The sequence below is a fragment of the Pseudorca crassidens genome, chromosome 9, assembly GCF_039906515.1.
Source record: "Pseudorca crassidens isolate mPseCra1 chromosome 9, mPseCra1.hap1, whole genome shotgun sequence".
NCBI lineage: Eukaryota > Metazoa > Chordata > Mammalia > Artiodactyla > Delphinidae > Pseudorca > Pseudorca crassidens.
The window spans coordinates 100874258-100889140 of NC_090304.1; the positions used below are offsets into that span (position 1 = coordinate 100874258).

Consider the following 14883-nt stretch of genomic DNA (forward strand, 5'->3'; position numbering starts at 1 on the left):
CACCCACAACCCCTCACAAAGGGTGTGTGTAGATGGGCACCTCTTAGCCAGATTAGACCCAGATGTAGTTGGTTAGACTGGCAGAGAATTTCTTTTTAATTTTGGCCACGAACGCCATCGTCCCCATCACTCCCGAACCCACAGCCCACACCACTCACTGGGCACTGAGGTCTGTTTCCTTCTCACTTGCCCAGTGACTGCTCCGGGCTCTCAGGGGATGGCCGCTGACCCCCCAGTCCCAGGCTCTGACCTCTCCTACCCCTTTGACCTAAGTGTGTACAAATCCCTTTTTTCTCATTTCGTCTGGCAAATGAGGTTGGCATGTTTTCAAAAGGAATTTTACCAGGAAGCTAAAAGAAAAATAAAATCCAAAAAAGGAAAAGCAAATAAAGAGGAACGGATGTGTATCCAGAGCACTGACTCCTCATCCTGAGGTCACGACCCTGGGCATGCTCAGTAGCAACCGCCCAGCGTGTGGCTTCTGCCCCTGACCTTTCCCGCCAAGCGAGAAGGACGCAGCCCTGCCTGCCCTCCAGTGGTTTTCTGTGGCTCAGGCTCTGGAAGTCCTGCCCCTCCATTCCTCTGTTCTGTTTTCTGTCTGAAGGGTGCCCACTAGCCAGCCCTTACAGGTGGTTCTACCTTTTGTGAAACTTAGCTACTTTGTCTATTTTAAGAAACCATCTGGGACTGGTCTTTGGGGAGGGCAGCTGGGACCCCTGAAAGCAGGAGTTGTCTTCACAGGACAAGTTGCTAAGACCAGCAGACCCCGAAAATCCCCCACCCCACCCTTTCCTGCATTCTGCTTAAAGTCTGAAAGATGCAGGTAATTCCCTCCTTCATAACAGAACAGAAAGGAGTGACACCCAGAGTGTCAGTGAACCCTTGATCCCTTTCTAACCCAGGAGCCCTCCTGAGGGTGGTGCTCCGCCGAGAGGTCTCATGATGGCGGCCCGCAGAGTGACCTCGTAGAACTCAAGTCATCGTAGCTTTATGGTATCAGATTCCTTAAGCTTATAGTGACAAGAGTATGAGGAGGGTGTACTTGTCCCACGTTTGTCACTCCTCCTTCATCTTCCTCCCTAGACTCATCACTGCCTCAGTGGAGTCTCTCTTTATGTCCCTTCGTGGTGTGTTTGGGGAGAGAGTTAGGAATCGTCCAGAAAAGGCAGAGAGGGGAGGCCCTGAGATGAGAAGCTCCTTCCTCCACAGCCCTCTCCCATGAGCCACTGTTGTCCTCCAGGCAGACGTTTGGCCCCTCCACTTCCCGTGATCCAAGTGGGTGGGGAGATCAGGATTTAGGGCTGCTTCTTAGGCCCAAATGACCTGGCTGTGGACGTGGATGAAGCAGTGGGAAAAGCAAGGGCTGGGAGTCAGGTGGAGATGATTTTTTCCCCCGGGGGCTCCAGGTCCGCTTTGTTCATATTTTGTTTTGCTTTCGTTTGTTTTCACAATCCGGGACGGAGAACTCTGGAGGCTGGGAGAGGTGGACCCCGACTGCAGAGATGCAGAGATCAAGACCCACAGTCCACAGCCCAGGCTGGCAGCTGACAGGGGAGACAGTTCTGATTCTCCTCTCGGCAGTCTCGGGATCAGTTCACGAGGAGTCTGTAGGAGAAGTTGAAGGAGGATGGATTTATCCCCCAGCTCCTTAGCTCTCCTGCCAGACCCCAGGTGCCCTCTTGGACCCCATCCCACTGCCAAGAACCCCTGCAGTCAAGATCGCCACATCAGCTAGCCAGCCAGACGCTTACCGCCGGCCTTGGGCGCAGGACAGCTGACATGACTTCTCTGGGACGAGATCCGAGAGGTGGAGGGCCAGAGAGGCAGCCCCCTTCCCAGCCACTGGGTGTGGTTTTTCTCCATGTCCTCCAACCAGTCTGACCTCCACTCCCACGGGGGCAGGGAGAGGGCGGAGTTCAGGAAGAGGTCATCCCGGGGGGAGGGAGGTGACAAAGCATCTGTCAGGGAGGGTAGAGGTATCTGTGGAGGGTTGTCCTTCACCCATATGGACCAGTTTAGGGCAGAAGGCTTGGGGCTGCTTAAGGCATACACCCAACCCTAGACATAACCCAGCCCCACTCGGTCCATCACCCCCAGTGGCCACATCCACAGGAGCCTCCGCCCCAGGGAAAGGAAGATGTCCACTGGTTTCTTCAGAGAACAGCTTGAGCTCTTTTGTCCTAGCCCAGCCCTGGCCTTCTGTCCTAGGTAATCCTTGCTCTCCTATCTACCACAAGCCTGACTGCTTTTTTGGGGGGGCAAAATGTAGAGTTAGGGTTCGTAAGATGGGTCTAGGGGATCTAACAGAGTGTCTGAGGAAGGGCACTCCAAAGGGCCACGGGGAGCCCTGACTACCTTCTGTTGACTTGGGGATGATGGTCCCACCTGCTAGACACGTGAAACAGGCCGCCCAGTCACTTCCCACCCTGCCACACACAGGACAGGAAGAAGGCCTTGAAAGCACAGGGGGACACATGCGAGAAAACAGACCTTCCCACAGTGGGGACGAATCTGAGTCACTGGGCTGGGGAGCAACGTTTCCTGGAGACCCACATCTGGTAAGAGGGTCCTGGAGGTAGCACAATGGACTGTACAATCGGCTGCCTCTGGGATTTTAACTTGAACAATTTATCCTGTTCTGGTAGGTGACCTTGAGCAAGCTGATAAAGCTGTTGGACTTACAGTTTCTTCATTTGGAAAAGAACGACAAAGAATATTCTTCAGAGAGTTGCTGTTAATGTTGAGTGTATGTAAAGCACTTATCATAGTGCCTGGGACATAGTCATCCCTCAATAAAAACTAGCTGTTTGGGCTTCCCTGGTGGCGCGGTGGTTGAGAGTCCGCCTGCTGATGCAGGGGACGCGGGTTTGTGCCCCGGTCTGGGAAGATCCCACATGCCGCGGAGCGGCTGGGCCCATGAGCCATGGCCGCTGAGCCTGCGCGTCCCAAGCCTGTGCTCTGCAACGGGAGAGGCCACAACAGTGAGAGTCCCGCGTACCGCAAAAAAAAACCCAACTAGCTGTTTTAGGGACGACGACCACGAAGACGATGCTTAGGATGCTTTGCCTCTTGGTTGGGGAGAAGCTGTGTCCGCTCCAGGCGGTGGGGATGAGGAGGAAGACAGGGATCTCATGTACCTGTGAAGACGCAGTCTGCCTCCCTGGGCTCCAGCCCAAAGCCAAAGCTGTCCGCAGCCACGGCCAGGGCCCGGGCAAAGTGGGCGTCGGCGAGGAAGGAGCCGTCGGAGGAGCTGACCAGGCTGGCTCTGGCGCTGGGGGCGTTGTCCTCAGAGGCTGAGCCCCAGCCATTGGCCAAGGAGCCCTCGCTGGGGGTGGGTGTGGGGCAGGGCCGAGGTGGGCACAGCAAGCCCCTCACCTCGGACCCCACCCCCGCTCCAGGCCTGCCCATGTCCGCTAGCTCCGAGGCCGTCGGGACGCTGATGTAGCCATAGGTGATGGGGGGTGAAGGAGCCCTTGGCATTGGAGAGACACTGTTCCTAGGAAGAGGCAAAACGGGGGATGGGACGCGGTCGGGGTGGGGGGCGGGGCGTGGAGTGGCAGAAACAGCCCCGTTGAGGAGGGTGGAGGCAGCAGACCTAGGCATACTCCTGTCTCACGCTCCTATCTGTATCCTTTGGTTCCCCCTCTGGCCACTCACCTGGGGGTCTCCTCACCCTCACTGAGCTCCAGGCACAGGGCCACCTCCTCAGGGGTCAGCACACTGTCTTGATCCTCCCCCAGGGACGACAGTGATGAGCTGGACAGGCGACTGGATGCTGGGCTGGGACCAGAGAGGGAAGAGGCCTGGGGACTGGAGGGGCTGGGGGGACCAGAAGGGATAAAGGCGGGGACAGGGGCTGCTGGCAGTGGGTGGCAGGAGGGGGCTTGGGGCTCCACCGATTGCCTGATTGGGGTAAGATGGCAGGATGGTTAGTGCCGTCCTTCTGGCCCCTGCCACCCCTCCCCCAGCCCCGTCCACGGTCAGCAGACACCCCACACCCCCAGTGCCCAGCCCTGCGTCCTGACCCCATGCCCTCTTACTGGGTCTGTTGACTCTGAGTGCGGGGTCCACGAGGAGGGAGGGGTGCTGCGGGGAGAGGGTGAGTCACCAGCTCACTGGGGGAGCCGAGGAGCTGTGGTCCCAGGGCCCGCCAGGCAACCAGGGCCCAGGGCACAGCTCCTGGGGAACGACAGGCTGGGCGTGAGATAGCAGAACCCCCGTCAGCCCCGGGCCCCAGTTTGCCTGTCTATCCAGCCCCTCAGAGTCCTGTCTGCACCCAGCCAGCCTCCACAGGGACAGGAGAAGCCCCACACCCTGCCTCAGCCCCTCACCTGCCTCGTAGCGCCCTCCTCTCACCTGGGCTTTGGGAAAGGTTCTTGGAGCCTCTGTTGCCCAACTCACAGGCCCAGAGCTCCACAGGGTGGCTGGCCCGGAGCAGCGGGGAGCTGTTGGCCTGGTGCAGCTCTGCAAAGCAAAGAGTCGGTGGCTGGAGGCCAAGCCTGGGTGTGCCTTGCAGACCTCAACCACAGGCTCTAGCTTCAGCTTCATCATCCAGTTAAGCTTTAGGGTTCTTGAACCCAGAGGGAAGAGGGAAGAACCTCTCTCCATCCAGGCAGCTGTGATATAATGGAAGGAGCACTAAGCTTGGAGTCAAAACACCTGCACTCGTAGCCTGGCTCAGCCACGTATTAGCTGTGTGACCTCAGGTAAATCCGTTAACCTTCCTGAGCCTGTTTCATTTGTAAACAACCACTGCAAAGCATGGTTTGGCCAGTTAACTAAAAACAGATTGGAAAGTTCCCGGCACCTAATAGATATATTAAAAAACAACTGTATTTCTCTTTACTGTACACATTCCAATTTCCTGATCTCTATACCCTCACATTGCTACCTACGTTCATGAATTTTGCCTCCGTGAAGGCAAATACTCCTTCTTTTCTTGGAGAGAATCTGTTAATTTCCACTTCTCACATCGCAAATATCTCACATGGCTCTGGATAGCCTTGCCCTGATAAACCCAAGTGTCTCTCACTTGGAGAGATGGGTTGGGCTGTCAAGTTGAGCTGAATGAGGAAGACAAAACCAGTGAGCTCCAGACCATGTCAGGTGTGAAGGGAGAGAGTCAGCTGATGGGAAGAGGAACTTGAAAATAGGAAGATGTGTTGATCTCACCCAGGGAGGCAATGCCCTGCCCGTGGATATTCAGTACGTGTTGAATGAATGAGTGAATGGATGGATGATATCAGAGATGCAGGTTTAAACACAAGGTGAGAAGAATCATGTACAAGATGGCAGCTATCATCAGGCCCATGTGGCCACTTAGGAGACAGGGCTCTGCGTGAACTGTGACAATACAGAAGACCCGGCTGTGTGCAATGACCTGGTCAGGCCAAAACCAAAATGGATCTCAGTTTAAACCAGAGAGGAGCAGAATAATAAAGGGAAAAGGATTTTCCCAAGATCAGGAACAGGAGAACATCAAGCAAAGGAGAAAAGAAACAGCCTTCAGGTTAGTGTCACATGATCAGAAGCCCAGTTAGGAAAGGGGACCAGAGACCAGGCAGGACTCTCAAGACAGAGCTGTCTATTCAGTCCGATTTCAAAGATCTGGGGCAGGTTCAAAGCAGGGACAAGGCATTCATCAAGAATCCATCTGGACCCTAGGAATCCATGTACAGTAGCCAGACCTTCTGAGCCACTGGGATGAAAAGCCACACAATGGCTAGACTTCCTCCATCAAAGTTTCCTTTTGTAGTTTGGCTGGTTTGGTTTTTACTCATTTCCTTTAATTGTCATATGACCCAGGGAGTCCTGGAGGCCACCTTTGGGTGCTCCAACCCTGCTCTCATCACCTGTCTTGTCCTGTGCTTCTTGACTAAGCTCAGAAATGGGGGTACCTGTTGTTTATGTTGCTTTGTGTGGAAAGGGAAGGAAAAAGGCCATGCTCATCCCTGCTCCTATCATTTCCTCTAAAGGATTCTGGTAACAAAAAAACCCTCCTTCCACCTTGCTTGGAATTACTTGAATTTAGTTTCAATATTATTTGAATCAAACTATACAGTAAACATGTTGTCAGGGTTAGGTGGAATCTTGTTGGGCACACCTGAATTGCGATAAATATTTGTTTGAATTAATTATTTAATGAGGCTATTCAATGTATTGATGATATGTATCCGCAAAGTGAACTGAGAATAAGATATAATGGATTAGACACGGGAGACAGCAGTTGTGAGATTATTAGTCACAGAGGAAAAAACCCAACTAAGGTCAGATAATAAGAAAAAGGGGACTTCCCTGGTGGCACAGTGGTTGAGAATCCACCTCAGGGCATATGGGTTCGATCCCTGGTTTGGGAAGATCCAACATGTCGTGGAGCAACTAAGCCTGTGCGTCACAACAACTTAGCCTGCGCTCTAGAGCTCGTGAGTCACAACTACTGAGCCCGCACTCTAGAGCCCGTGAGTCACAACTACTGAGCCCGCGTGCCACAACTACTGAAGCCCGCGCGCCTAGAGCCCATGCTCTGTGACAAGAGAAGCCACCGCAATGAGAAGCCCGCGCACCGCAACGAAGAGTAACCCCCGCTTGCTGCAACTAGAGAAAGCCCGGGCGCAGCAACGAAGACCCAATGCAGCCACAAATAAATAAATAGATTAAAAAAAGAAAAGAAAAAAGAATAAGCAAGTCAAGGGGGTAGAGGACACTGAGAGAGCCTGCCAGTTTTAGAAGACAAGGAATCAGCAGTCTTTCGGACCAGCTGACAGCAGTAGAGGAGCTCCATGCCTCTGAGATCTTGCTGCCACTGCAAAGAGCCAGAGGTAGGCCAAGTGTCCACCAGCCCAGGGGAGTCACTGTTCTCAGCCCATCCTGGGCAGTGGTGGGGTGGGGCCGGGTGAGGAGAAAAGGGGTGCAGTGAGGACCTAGATCTCTGAGTGAGGTTAGGAAGCTTCATCTCAGAATTGGAATCTTCTTAAGAATTGAGTGTAGAAAATTGCTCACCTTTTGTGGGGTAGTATTAATGTTCTCAGACAGGGTATACGTTATATTCAAATTAGTGTGGTTATCCACGGAAAAGCTAGTTTTTCCATGAGACTTCTGCAACCTCTTTTTAGCTGGTATTTCATTATCACAGATGATTATTTCTAATGCAATAGCTCTGAGGCAAAGCTGGAAAGGATGCCAGCTTGGCTAATATTTAGAGTCATAAAATTCCGGATATTGGACAAGCTCTTAATTACTCTGAATCCATCTTTGTCTTAATAAAAGTTGGATTATATCCACTTAACAAAACTGGCTGTTGAACATTTGTAAATCTTACTAATCAGTACAGGAGGCTCAGGAAGACAGCAGAGAGAGTGCAGACAGTGAATGTTCAGAAAAGGAGAAAAGAGTCAGGGAGAGAACAGAATTGCCCAGGGGCGCTCCCAGAGAGATTCCGAGTAGCCTTTGGAAGCAGACCATTCTGGCTTCAAATCTGAGAACTGCAGCTTATGGACATGGAGTTTTGAACAAGTTACCCAATTCTGACCCTCTTTCCCAATCTTGTAAAATTAGAGAAATAGCACCTAGCCGATATGTTGTGAGGATTAAATGAAATAACAAATGTAAGTAAAGCACCTCCCATAGAGTAGTTGCTAAAGAAACAGAGATTATAATTACTTCTCTCTAGAAAGTCAAAGCAGGTAGCCGGAAGTCAGGAGAAAACTCTGGACAGAAAGGAAATACTCATTCTCTGGGAAGCCAGCTGGAGGTGGGTACCTGGGCAGACCCGTATATCGTGCACGTACATAGTACATATGGACACAGTGCGTAGTAGAGAGGTCATGAGTGCCTGAGGCTTTGGGCTAGCACTGGTTACACCCCTCCAGGTTCTAGAATTATCTGTGTGCTGGTCAGGCACTTTCATTAGACTTTGAGCTCGTAAAGAGCAAGGATTATATTTGGTGTTTCTGTGTCCCCCGTCTGGCATACAGTGGTGCTTATTAAATGTTTGCTGAGTTGAGCTGGCTGCAGCAACAAGGCTCACTACTGGTGTGGCAAAACCCAAGCAAGATCATGGTGTAAAGAAAAGCTGAGGCCAGCACACTCCGGGCTGGGTGCGTGGCGATAGGCGTCCATCAGGACAGGCTGCGAGTGGGGTGCGGCCCACACCCGGCGTCGAGGCCACCCCATGCTCTCTCCTGTCCCCCCTACCACCCGAGTCAGGCTGTCCATCCCCCCATCCTTACCCTGCTTTTTTTTGGCCTTCCAAGCCTCTGCAGGGGCCAGAGACAAGCGCGGAGAAGAGAGGCCCCTGCGGCCGCAGAGGCTGTCTGAACTGGCCCAGGGACTGGAGAGCCTGGCCAGCTGGGGTGTGAGCCGCCTGGCAGCTGGGGCCTGGGGACTTGGCCGGGCTGGGGGGCTGGAAGGCAGCTCATTGATGAGGGAGCCATAAAAAGTGCTGGTGTCGGGAAGCAGGGGCACACCGGGGCTTCGGGGATCCCAGGAGATCACTGCAATAAAAACGACAGGAGGAATTATGGTGAACGCATCCCACCCATGCCCCCCCTTCTCCAGCCCTGGGACCCCTGCTCCACTGCCAGGCCCACCCCACCCCCTCGGGACATGCTTACAGGAGCGACGACTGTCTAGTGGGTCCCGGGGGTCCATTCCCAGTCGGCTGCTGAGACTGCTGCTGCTGCTGAGGTCCCGAGAGCCAGAGGTGGAGCGCCAAGTGTCTGCCAGCCACGGCGAGTCACTGTGATCCATCCTGGGCAATGGAGGGTGGGGTGGAGGGAGAACAAGATTGGCCCAAACCTCCGACTCAGTGGGTAGCAGAAGGGGGGGGGGTGTTCTTCTCACTGCTTTTCAGCCCCTCACAGCCTCCTTAAGATCTCTGATCTGCTGTCCCAAACTCAGCGCCGCTTTCTTATCCTGGGATCAGGGGAAGTCCAAGTTGCCCAGAGCTAGGAGGTATCAAAGAGAGATAGCTACGGGCTGAGACAGAAAGAACACAGACCTGGAGCCAGATCTGCTGCAGCCTTAGCTGTGCAACCCTGGGCAACTCAGTCTATTAGCCTCTCTAAGCCCCCGTTTCTCCATCTGTAAGATGGCAACAGTAAGGCCTTCCTTACAAGGCTGATGCTGTAAGTTGAGACGAAGAAATGTGAGATGACTCAGCCAGCAGAGCAGGAGTTTGCTACCTGAAGGTTGGCTTCTCTACCTCTAGCCTGGTTCCCTTTGAATGGGACACCATGTGGCAGGGATCAGACCAAAGCACTTTTCTGCCTAAAACCTTCAGTGGCTCTCCATTTACCAAGATAGAGCCCAGCTGCCTAGCATGGCTAACAGGGCCCTCGTTGGTCTGGCTTCCAGCTCCTCAGTCTGTGCTCTGACCCATCCCACACAGTACGCCCCAGCCAGACCAAAAGGCTTGTCTTTCCCTATGAATGCAACAGGCTATTTCTTGCTGTTCCCTTTGCCCTTCCCCTTCTAACTGCCAGGGTAAATGTGAAATCTTCTTCCTCCCATAGTTCCCCTCCAGCCCCTTCCTTGTACTTGTACATGTTTCTGCACCCCCAATTCTGGATTGCATTTGTGCTTGCGTGGCTGTCTCTGCTAGACGGAAGCTGTTCTAAAGGAATGAATCAACAAAGTGATCAGAGTGGAATCTCCCTCAAGGAGAAGGGATGAAATCCCAGGGGAGCCACAGAAAGTTTGGGGCAGAGCAGACTAAGCCCAGGAGGTAGCTGGAAGGGAAAGACCAATGAGCACAGAACAACGCAGGAACACAGCACCAGCCAGCACAGAACCTTGCTCTGGGCCGAGAAACTGACAGCAAAATGGTAGAGCTGGATGTGTCTCACATAGTAGGTGCTTGATAAATTCCTGTTGAAAGATGCAGACCTGGAATGTGAACTCTCCCAGAGGAGATCTAATGAGATAAAGAGCAGGAGAAGGTGGGCAGAGATGAAATGGTTGTTCAGTGTAAAATTCAGCCAGTAGGAGAAAAAAGGATGTTTTCTCTTTTAGTGTCGTGTCTCATAATGGGAGACTTGCTCTGGCAGCCAAACGCGCTTGGAGCAGATGTACCTGCAGGCGGGCTCCGTTGCTGAGAACAAGGAGTAAGAATCCATCACGCAAGGGCAGAGCGCCCTCTGCTGGAACTGTGGGTGGATTATTGCGAAGGAAAGATGCCTCCGTGGGTAGGTGATTTCCTGTAGCCAAAGGGACTACTAGGGAGATGCTGAGTGTACAGAGCAAATTAGAAATCAGACTGGTCCTCCTGTGCTAGTTATTCTCCACCTAGCAGCACGAGTCAGCAGGAGAGTGCAGTCAGTATTAATGAGAGCTTGGTAACAAGAGCACTGGATTAGGAATTCAGAAGGCAGCTACTAGCTGTGCAGCCTTGGGCAGTCACTTGAGTCATGAGTCTTCAGTTTACTCACCTTGTCAAGTGGTGTGATAGGAACATTAATGAAAGAGAAATTTAATTCTCACTTGAAGTTCAAGGGAAATTCAGGTACTAGGATGCCAAATTGCCTGGCAGTAGGGGAGACTAGTACTCCGGCCAGTTCTCCATCCCAGCTCCACTGTCCCTCCCACTGTCCCTCGGCCCCTCGGCCCCGCCCTCGCCTCGGGCCCTTTCGTCTCTCACCTGTGTTTTAGGATGGCGTCCTCACTGGTATGTCTGTACAGACCTGGGAGAGGGCAGGAGGAAGGGTCAGCCCAGAGTCTCCAGCACCTGGCTAGCGGTCTAAACCCCTGTAGCGTTCTGGCTGGACCCAGGGAAGGCCTGATCACCTGGGAGTCCACTTCACCTTCTCACCTGGGCCCAGGTGCACCCCAGCTCGGCGCCGGCGGTGGATGCACACGGCGGTGCCCAGCAGCAGCAACCAGAGCACAACACCCCCGCTGGCAATGACCTCTGGCCGCCTCAAGGCCGCCCTCAGCTGCTCCAGGGTCCACGGGCCGTGCGCACTGGGCTCCTGGAGAGCTTGCTCCACGGCCTGCTCTGTATGGGAATTTGAGCTCAGGGGGAGGGGGCGGCTGAGGGGGAGGAGCCGGAAGCGAGAGCGGGGAGAGAGGAAGGCGGAGATGGGGCCTGAATGGGTCGGGGTGGGGCCGGTGGGCACTGTCCTCACCTAAAAAGAGGCAGACAGGGCTGCTGGGCTGCCCAGCCCCAGCCCCAGTGACTGCGGCCACTTGTACGCAATAGGAACCTGGCACGCGGGTGGCGATCTCCAGCCGGGTCTGCTCGCCCGCCACCGTCCAGTTGGCGGGGGGCAACGAGGTGTTGCCCAGGCTCCAGACCTGAGGCGCAAACAGAGGGGAGCTCGCCCCCTGGCACCATCCCAGCAGCTCAGCCCTTCCTCTTGCGGATCAGACTCCGGGCGTGTGGCCACCCTGTCCTGCCGTTCACCTGGGGACGCCCCCCGCATGCACCCACACGTCCTATTTCCTCCTCCCCCCACAGAGTGGGAGACACTTCTTTCTAGACCGACAGACGAGGGACAAAAGTAATCGGCGAAATAGGCGTTAGACCCGTGGTTCGCAAACGCCAGCGTGCTTCAGGGTCACCTGGAGGATTTGTTAAAATCCAGATTGCCGGGTCCATCCCCGACTTTCTGATTCACAAGGCCTGGCAAAGGACCTAAGGATTTGCGTTCTAACAAGTTCTCAGGTGATGCTGACGTTGCTGGTCCAGGAACCACCCTCTGACACCACTGCCTTAGAAGCTGAGAGTCAGACACGGCCTGGTTTGATTCCTGTTCTGTTTCCCGCACCTGTGAGCTTAGCCTCACTTTCTACGTCCATACACGGGACAATAACCCAGGGCGGACTATGGGATGAAATGAGATTCTAAGTAAGCGCTCGGCAGTGTCTGGCAGACAGTAGGGTCCTTGCCCAACAACAGTAAGTTTCCCTTGCTTCTCTGCCCAAGTACCATTTCTTAGTGCCCAGAGCAAGTGTCTACAGGACGCCAGGGAAGAGGGATCTCCTGGCACCACTAGGAAGGGGTGTGTCAGTTTGTGGAGGGTACCTGGTAGCCACGGATGATGCCATTGTGGTTTTCAGCAGGTGGTGGGACCCAGCTCACGAGGACACTGCCGTTGCCAGGTTTTAGGGACACCTCCTGGGGAGGGGCACTGGGCACTGGGGAGGGGGGAGGGAGAGAGGCTGTAAGGGATGCTGAGGGAGAAGGCTCTAGGGAAAGGAGCTGGAATGGGACACAGGGTCAGAGCCACACTTGTGAGACTAAGCCTTTCTCAGCTCTGCTTGCTGGGCCAGGGCAGGAGGGAGCCCAGGGGTGGGACCCACCATCCGCCCGGCTAGAGTGGGACAAAAAGGGGCTGGGGGTATATTGTTGGGTCTGGGGGGGCATCTGTCCCCGACCTTGCTCAGGCAGTCTCAGGAGCAGCACGTTGCTGTCGGGGCCTTGAGCCCGCCCGGAGGATGGTCTCACTTTGAACTCGTAGTCCTGGCCCCACTGGAGGCCCTCAAGCTCTGCGCTCTGCCAGCCAGCCAGCAGGGCCTCTGCCCACGGGGCTCCCTGGCCTCCGGGGGCAGCTGGGGTCCTGAACAAGGCCGTGTAGGACTGAGCAGGTGCAGCAGGGCCGCTCACCTGGGAAAGAGCCCAGAGGGAGAGGAGGGCTCAGGGCTCTCGTGAGCAGCCCTTTCTGGAGCTGTGACGGGCTCCAGCCCAGGTCCTGGGCCTCACCTTCCAGCTGAGCCACACAGCAGGACCAGGCTTGGTGCCCTTCGCAGGGTCTGGGTTCAGCAGGGTCACGTTTTCCAGCTGAATGCGCACAGCCAGAAGCTCCAGGGGCTCCTTGTGGTCCTGGGGCTCTGTGGGGAGCACAGGGCTGGGGTGGGGCCCATAGGCCAGAACGGAGGAATTGGGTGGAACATCCCTCGGCCACAGAGGAGCCAGAACTCGCCCAGGTTGAGAGCACTCCGATTTCTATTCTAGGACGGGAGAACCACCCCTAAATGGGGTCCCCGCCGCTCTGACCCTGATCCCGGGTTCCGCTCCCACATCCCCTAACCTCAGCCAAAACCAGACCACACCACCCTAACTGGAGCCCCCGACCTTGGCCCTGACCGCCCTCCCTTTACCTTGGACAGACACCCTGGCTGCCCGGCTCTCCCGTCGTCCTGCACTGTTGGTGGCCACGCACATATAGGTCCCTGCGTCACTCTTCTCTGCTCTTGCCATCAGCAGGGAACCTCTGGACACCTGTCAGGACCAGGTGCGTTGTGAAGTGTCCCCTGCGGGGAGGGCCTCTGAGTGCGGAGGGAAGTCTAAGGCCTCACCGCCTCCCCTTCCTCAAATTCTGCAGGGGACATTGGGCCATGGGGCGGGTCAGTCCCTCACGTGTGCACAGTTGTGGCCAGGACAGGGTGAGGCGTGGGGAAGGGGGCTACACTCACCGAGTGCCGCCCTGGCTGCAGGGCCAGGGGTTTCCCATCCTTCCACCATGAGACTGTGGGCTCTGGGTGGCCCCAGGGCGACCCACACTGCAGAATCACCTGCTCGCCCACCGTGGCCACCGCGTCCCGAGGCTGGACCTGGAAATCTTCCCGAAGGACTGTGGGGAGGAGGGAGGGTCGCAGAGGGCGGGACCCAGTCCCCACATTCAGGTCCTGCCTTGGCGTCTCACAGCGTTCTGCATTACCTGCCTTTCCGAAGAGCCCCTCCTCCCCGGTCTCCTATCTAGGACCACCCCCAACCCAGGTCTCCCCGCCCAGGGCTCACCATCCACAGACAGCCGAGCGCCCCGGCTGACTGCCGTGCCCAGCCGGTTGCTGGCCTCACACGTGTAGACACCCAGGTCTGTGGACAGGACCTGGTCATCGTGGGCACGTCCCCGGGGAGGGGGCCGCAGCAGCAGGAGGGTTCCGTCAGGTAGGAGGTGGTGAATGTCTGGGGGCACCATGCTCAGGGGATGCCCATTCAGCAGCCAGCGGATGGTGGGAGGTGGCTGGCCTGAGGCCTGGCAGCTCATCTTGGCCGGGCCAGGGCCCTGGAGCAGCTGGTCCTCGGGGTGGACGAGGATCTGGGGTGGGGAGTCCTGAGCCATGCCTCCTGGGAGAGGAAAGGAGGTGCAGCCCAGTCTGACTGCAAATAGGGCCCCCAAATCCCTGCACGCCTCATCTTCCTCCTCTTGCCTGAAGATCAGTTCCCAAATAACACGCTAGCTGGGAGGGGAGAAGGCCAGCATGCGTGCGTGGCACCCAGGTGAGGGCCAGTGGAGCTCTCAGTCTGTCTGTCTCACACTCAACATCACCATCATCATCATCATCACCGTCGTCTCTGGTACCCCCCACTGCAAAAGGGAAGCAAAGGAGCAAGGGGGTCTCCTCGCTGCCTTGGCCAGGCCTCAGATCAACGGAGCGGAGCGTGGGCTAGGAGTAGGGAGGGCCACACTCACCTGTGACGAGCAGAAGCAGGAGGGGCAGGGGCTGACGGGCCCCAAGGAGGCCTACTCCTCCAGAGCCCATGGCTGCCCTCAGGCCTCTGTCCTTGTCTGTAGCACTTTGTCCTACTGCTCTGAGCTCACAGCGAAGGGAAGGAGGGGCGGGCGCGGCGGCAGTGGTGGTTGTTTGTGACCGAGACTCTGCCCCAGGAGGGAAGCGGCTTTGAGGAAACCGATGCTTCCTGCCTGGCCCTCAGTGCCTTGGAGAATTGGGAGGAGACCAGAGGAGAGAAAGTCTCTGACCTTGATCCTGTAGTCATAACCTCTGACTCGAAGCCCCGCCCTAGGGTTTATCTTGTGATCTAGTCCAGGATTTCTTAGCGGTAATCCTCAGCCCGACCATAACTTCAACCACTGTTTTGATCCTTTACCCCAAGCCTCTACTGAACCCTTGAATCTCAATCCCGATCCTTTGGCTTCCAAG

The 14883-nt window shown here is 55.6% G+C and overlaps 1 protein-coding gene across 8 annotated transcripts; it reads right to left on the reverse strand.

Annotated features, from left to right (window-relative positions):
- Positions 1-972: 972 nt before the first annotated feature.
- On the reverse strand, positions 973-14663 carry ROBO4 (roundabout guidance receptor 4). 8 transcript variants are annotated; one of them, XM_067751431.1, is made up of 18 exons: positions 14415-14653; positions 13739-14068; positions 13414-13571; positions 13099-13219; positions 12701-12828; positions 12376-12604; positions 12023-12135; positions 11124-11292; positions 10808-10993; positions 10637-10679; positions 8613-8749; positions 8229-8492; positions 4357-4464; positions 4041-4086; positions 3658-3903; positions 3138-3496; positions 1752-1958; positions 973-1605 (listed from the first exon to the last, which is right to left on the reverse strand). In XM_067751431.1, exons 1-18 carry the CDS (start codon positions 14482-14484, stop codon positions 1595-1597), a joined length of 2925 nt encoding a protein of 974 aa, XP_067607532.1. In that variant the 5' UTR covers positions 14485-14653; the 3' UTR covers positions 973-1594. The 8 variants fall into 8 exon arrangements, 7 of the variants coding, with proteins under 7 accessions (XP_067607532.1, XP_067607531.1, XP_067607534.1 ...); XM_067751430.1 differs by having other exon boundaries at positions 4041-4179; XM_067751432.1 differs by lacking the exon at positions 973-1605 and adding an exon at positions 2491-2569 and having other exon boundaries at positions 1821-1958; positions 4041-4179; positions 14415-14659.
- Between the last annotated feature and the right edge of the window lie 220 nt (positions 14664-14883).

What these genes read in the sequence shown, in the direction of transcription:
- ROBO4 (XM_067751430.1), bottom strand. Translation starts at nt 14,484, where the DNA reads ATGGGCTCTGGAGGAGTAGGCCTCCTTGGGGCCCGTCAGCCCCTGCCC. An exon ending in CGCTCGGCTGTCTGTGGATG is followed by an intron (nt 13,572 to 13,738) that starts GTGAGCCCTGGG and finishes TCCTCCCCACAG; the next exon opens with TCCTTCGGGAAGATTTCCAG. An exon ending in GAGGGTGAGGAGACCCCCAG is followed by an intron (nt 3,497 to 3,657) that starts GTGAGTGGCCAG and finishes GCCTCTTCCTAG; the next exon opens with GAACAGTGTCTCTCCAATGC.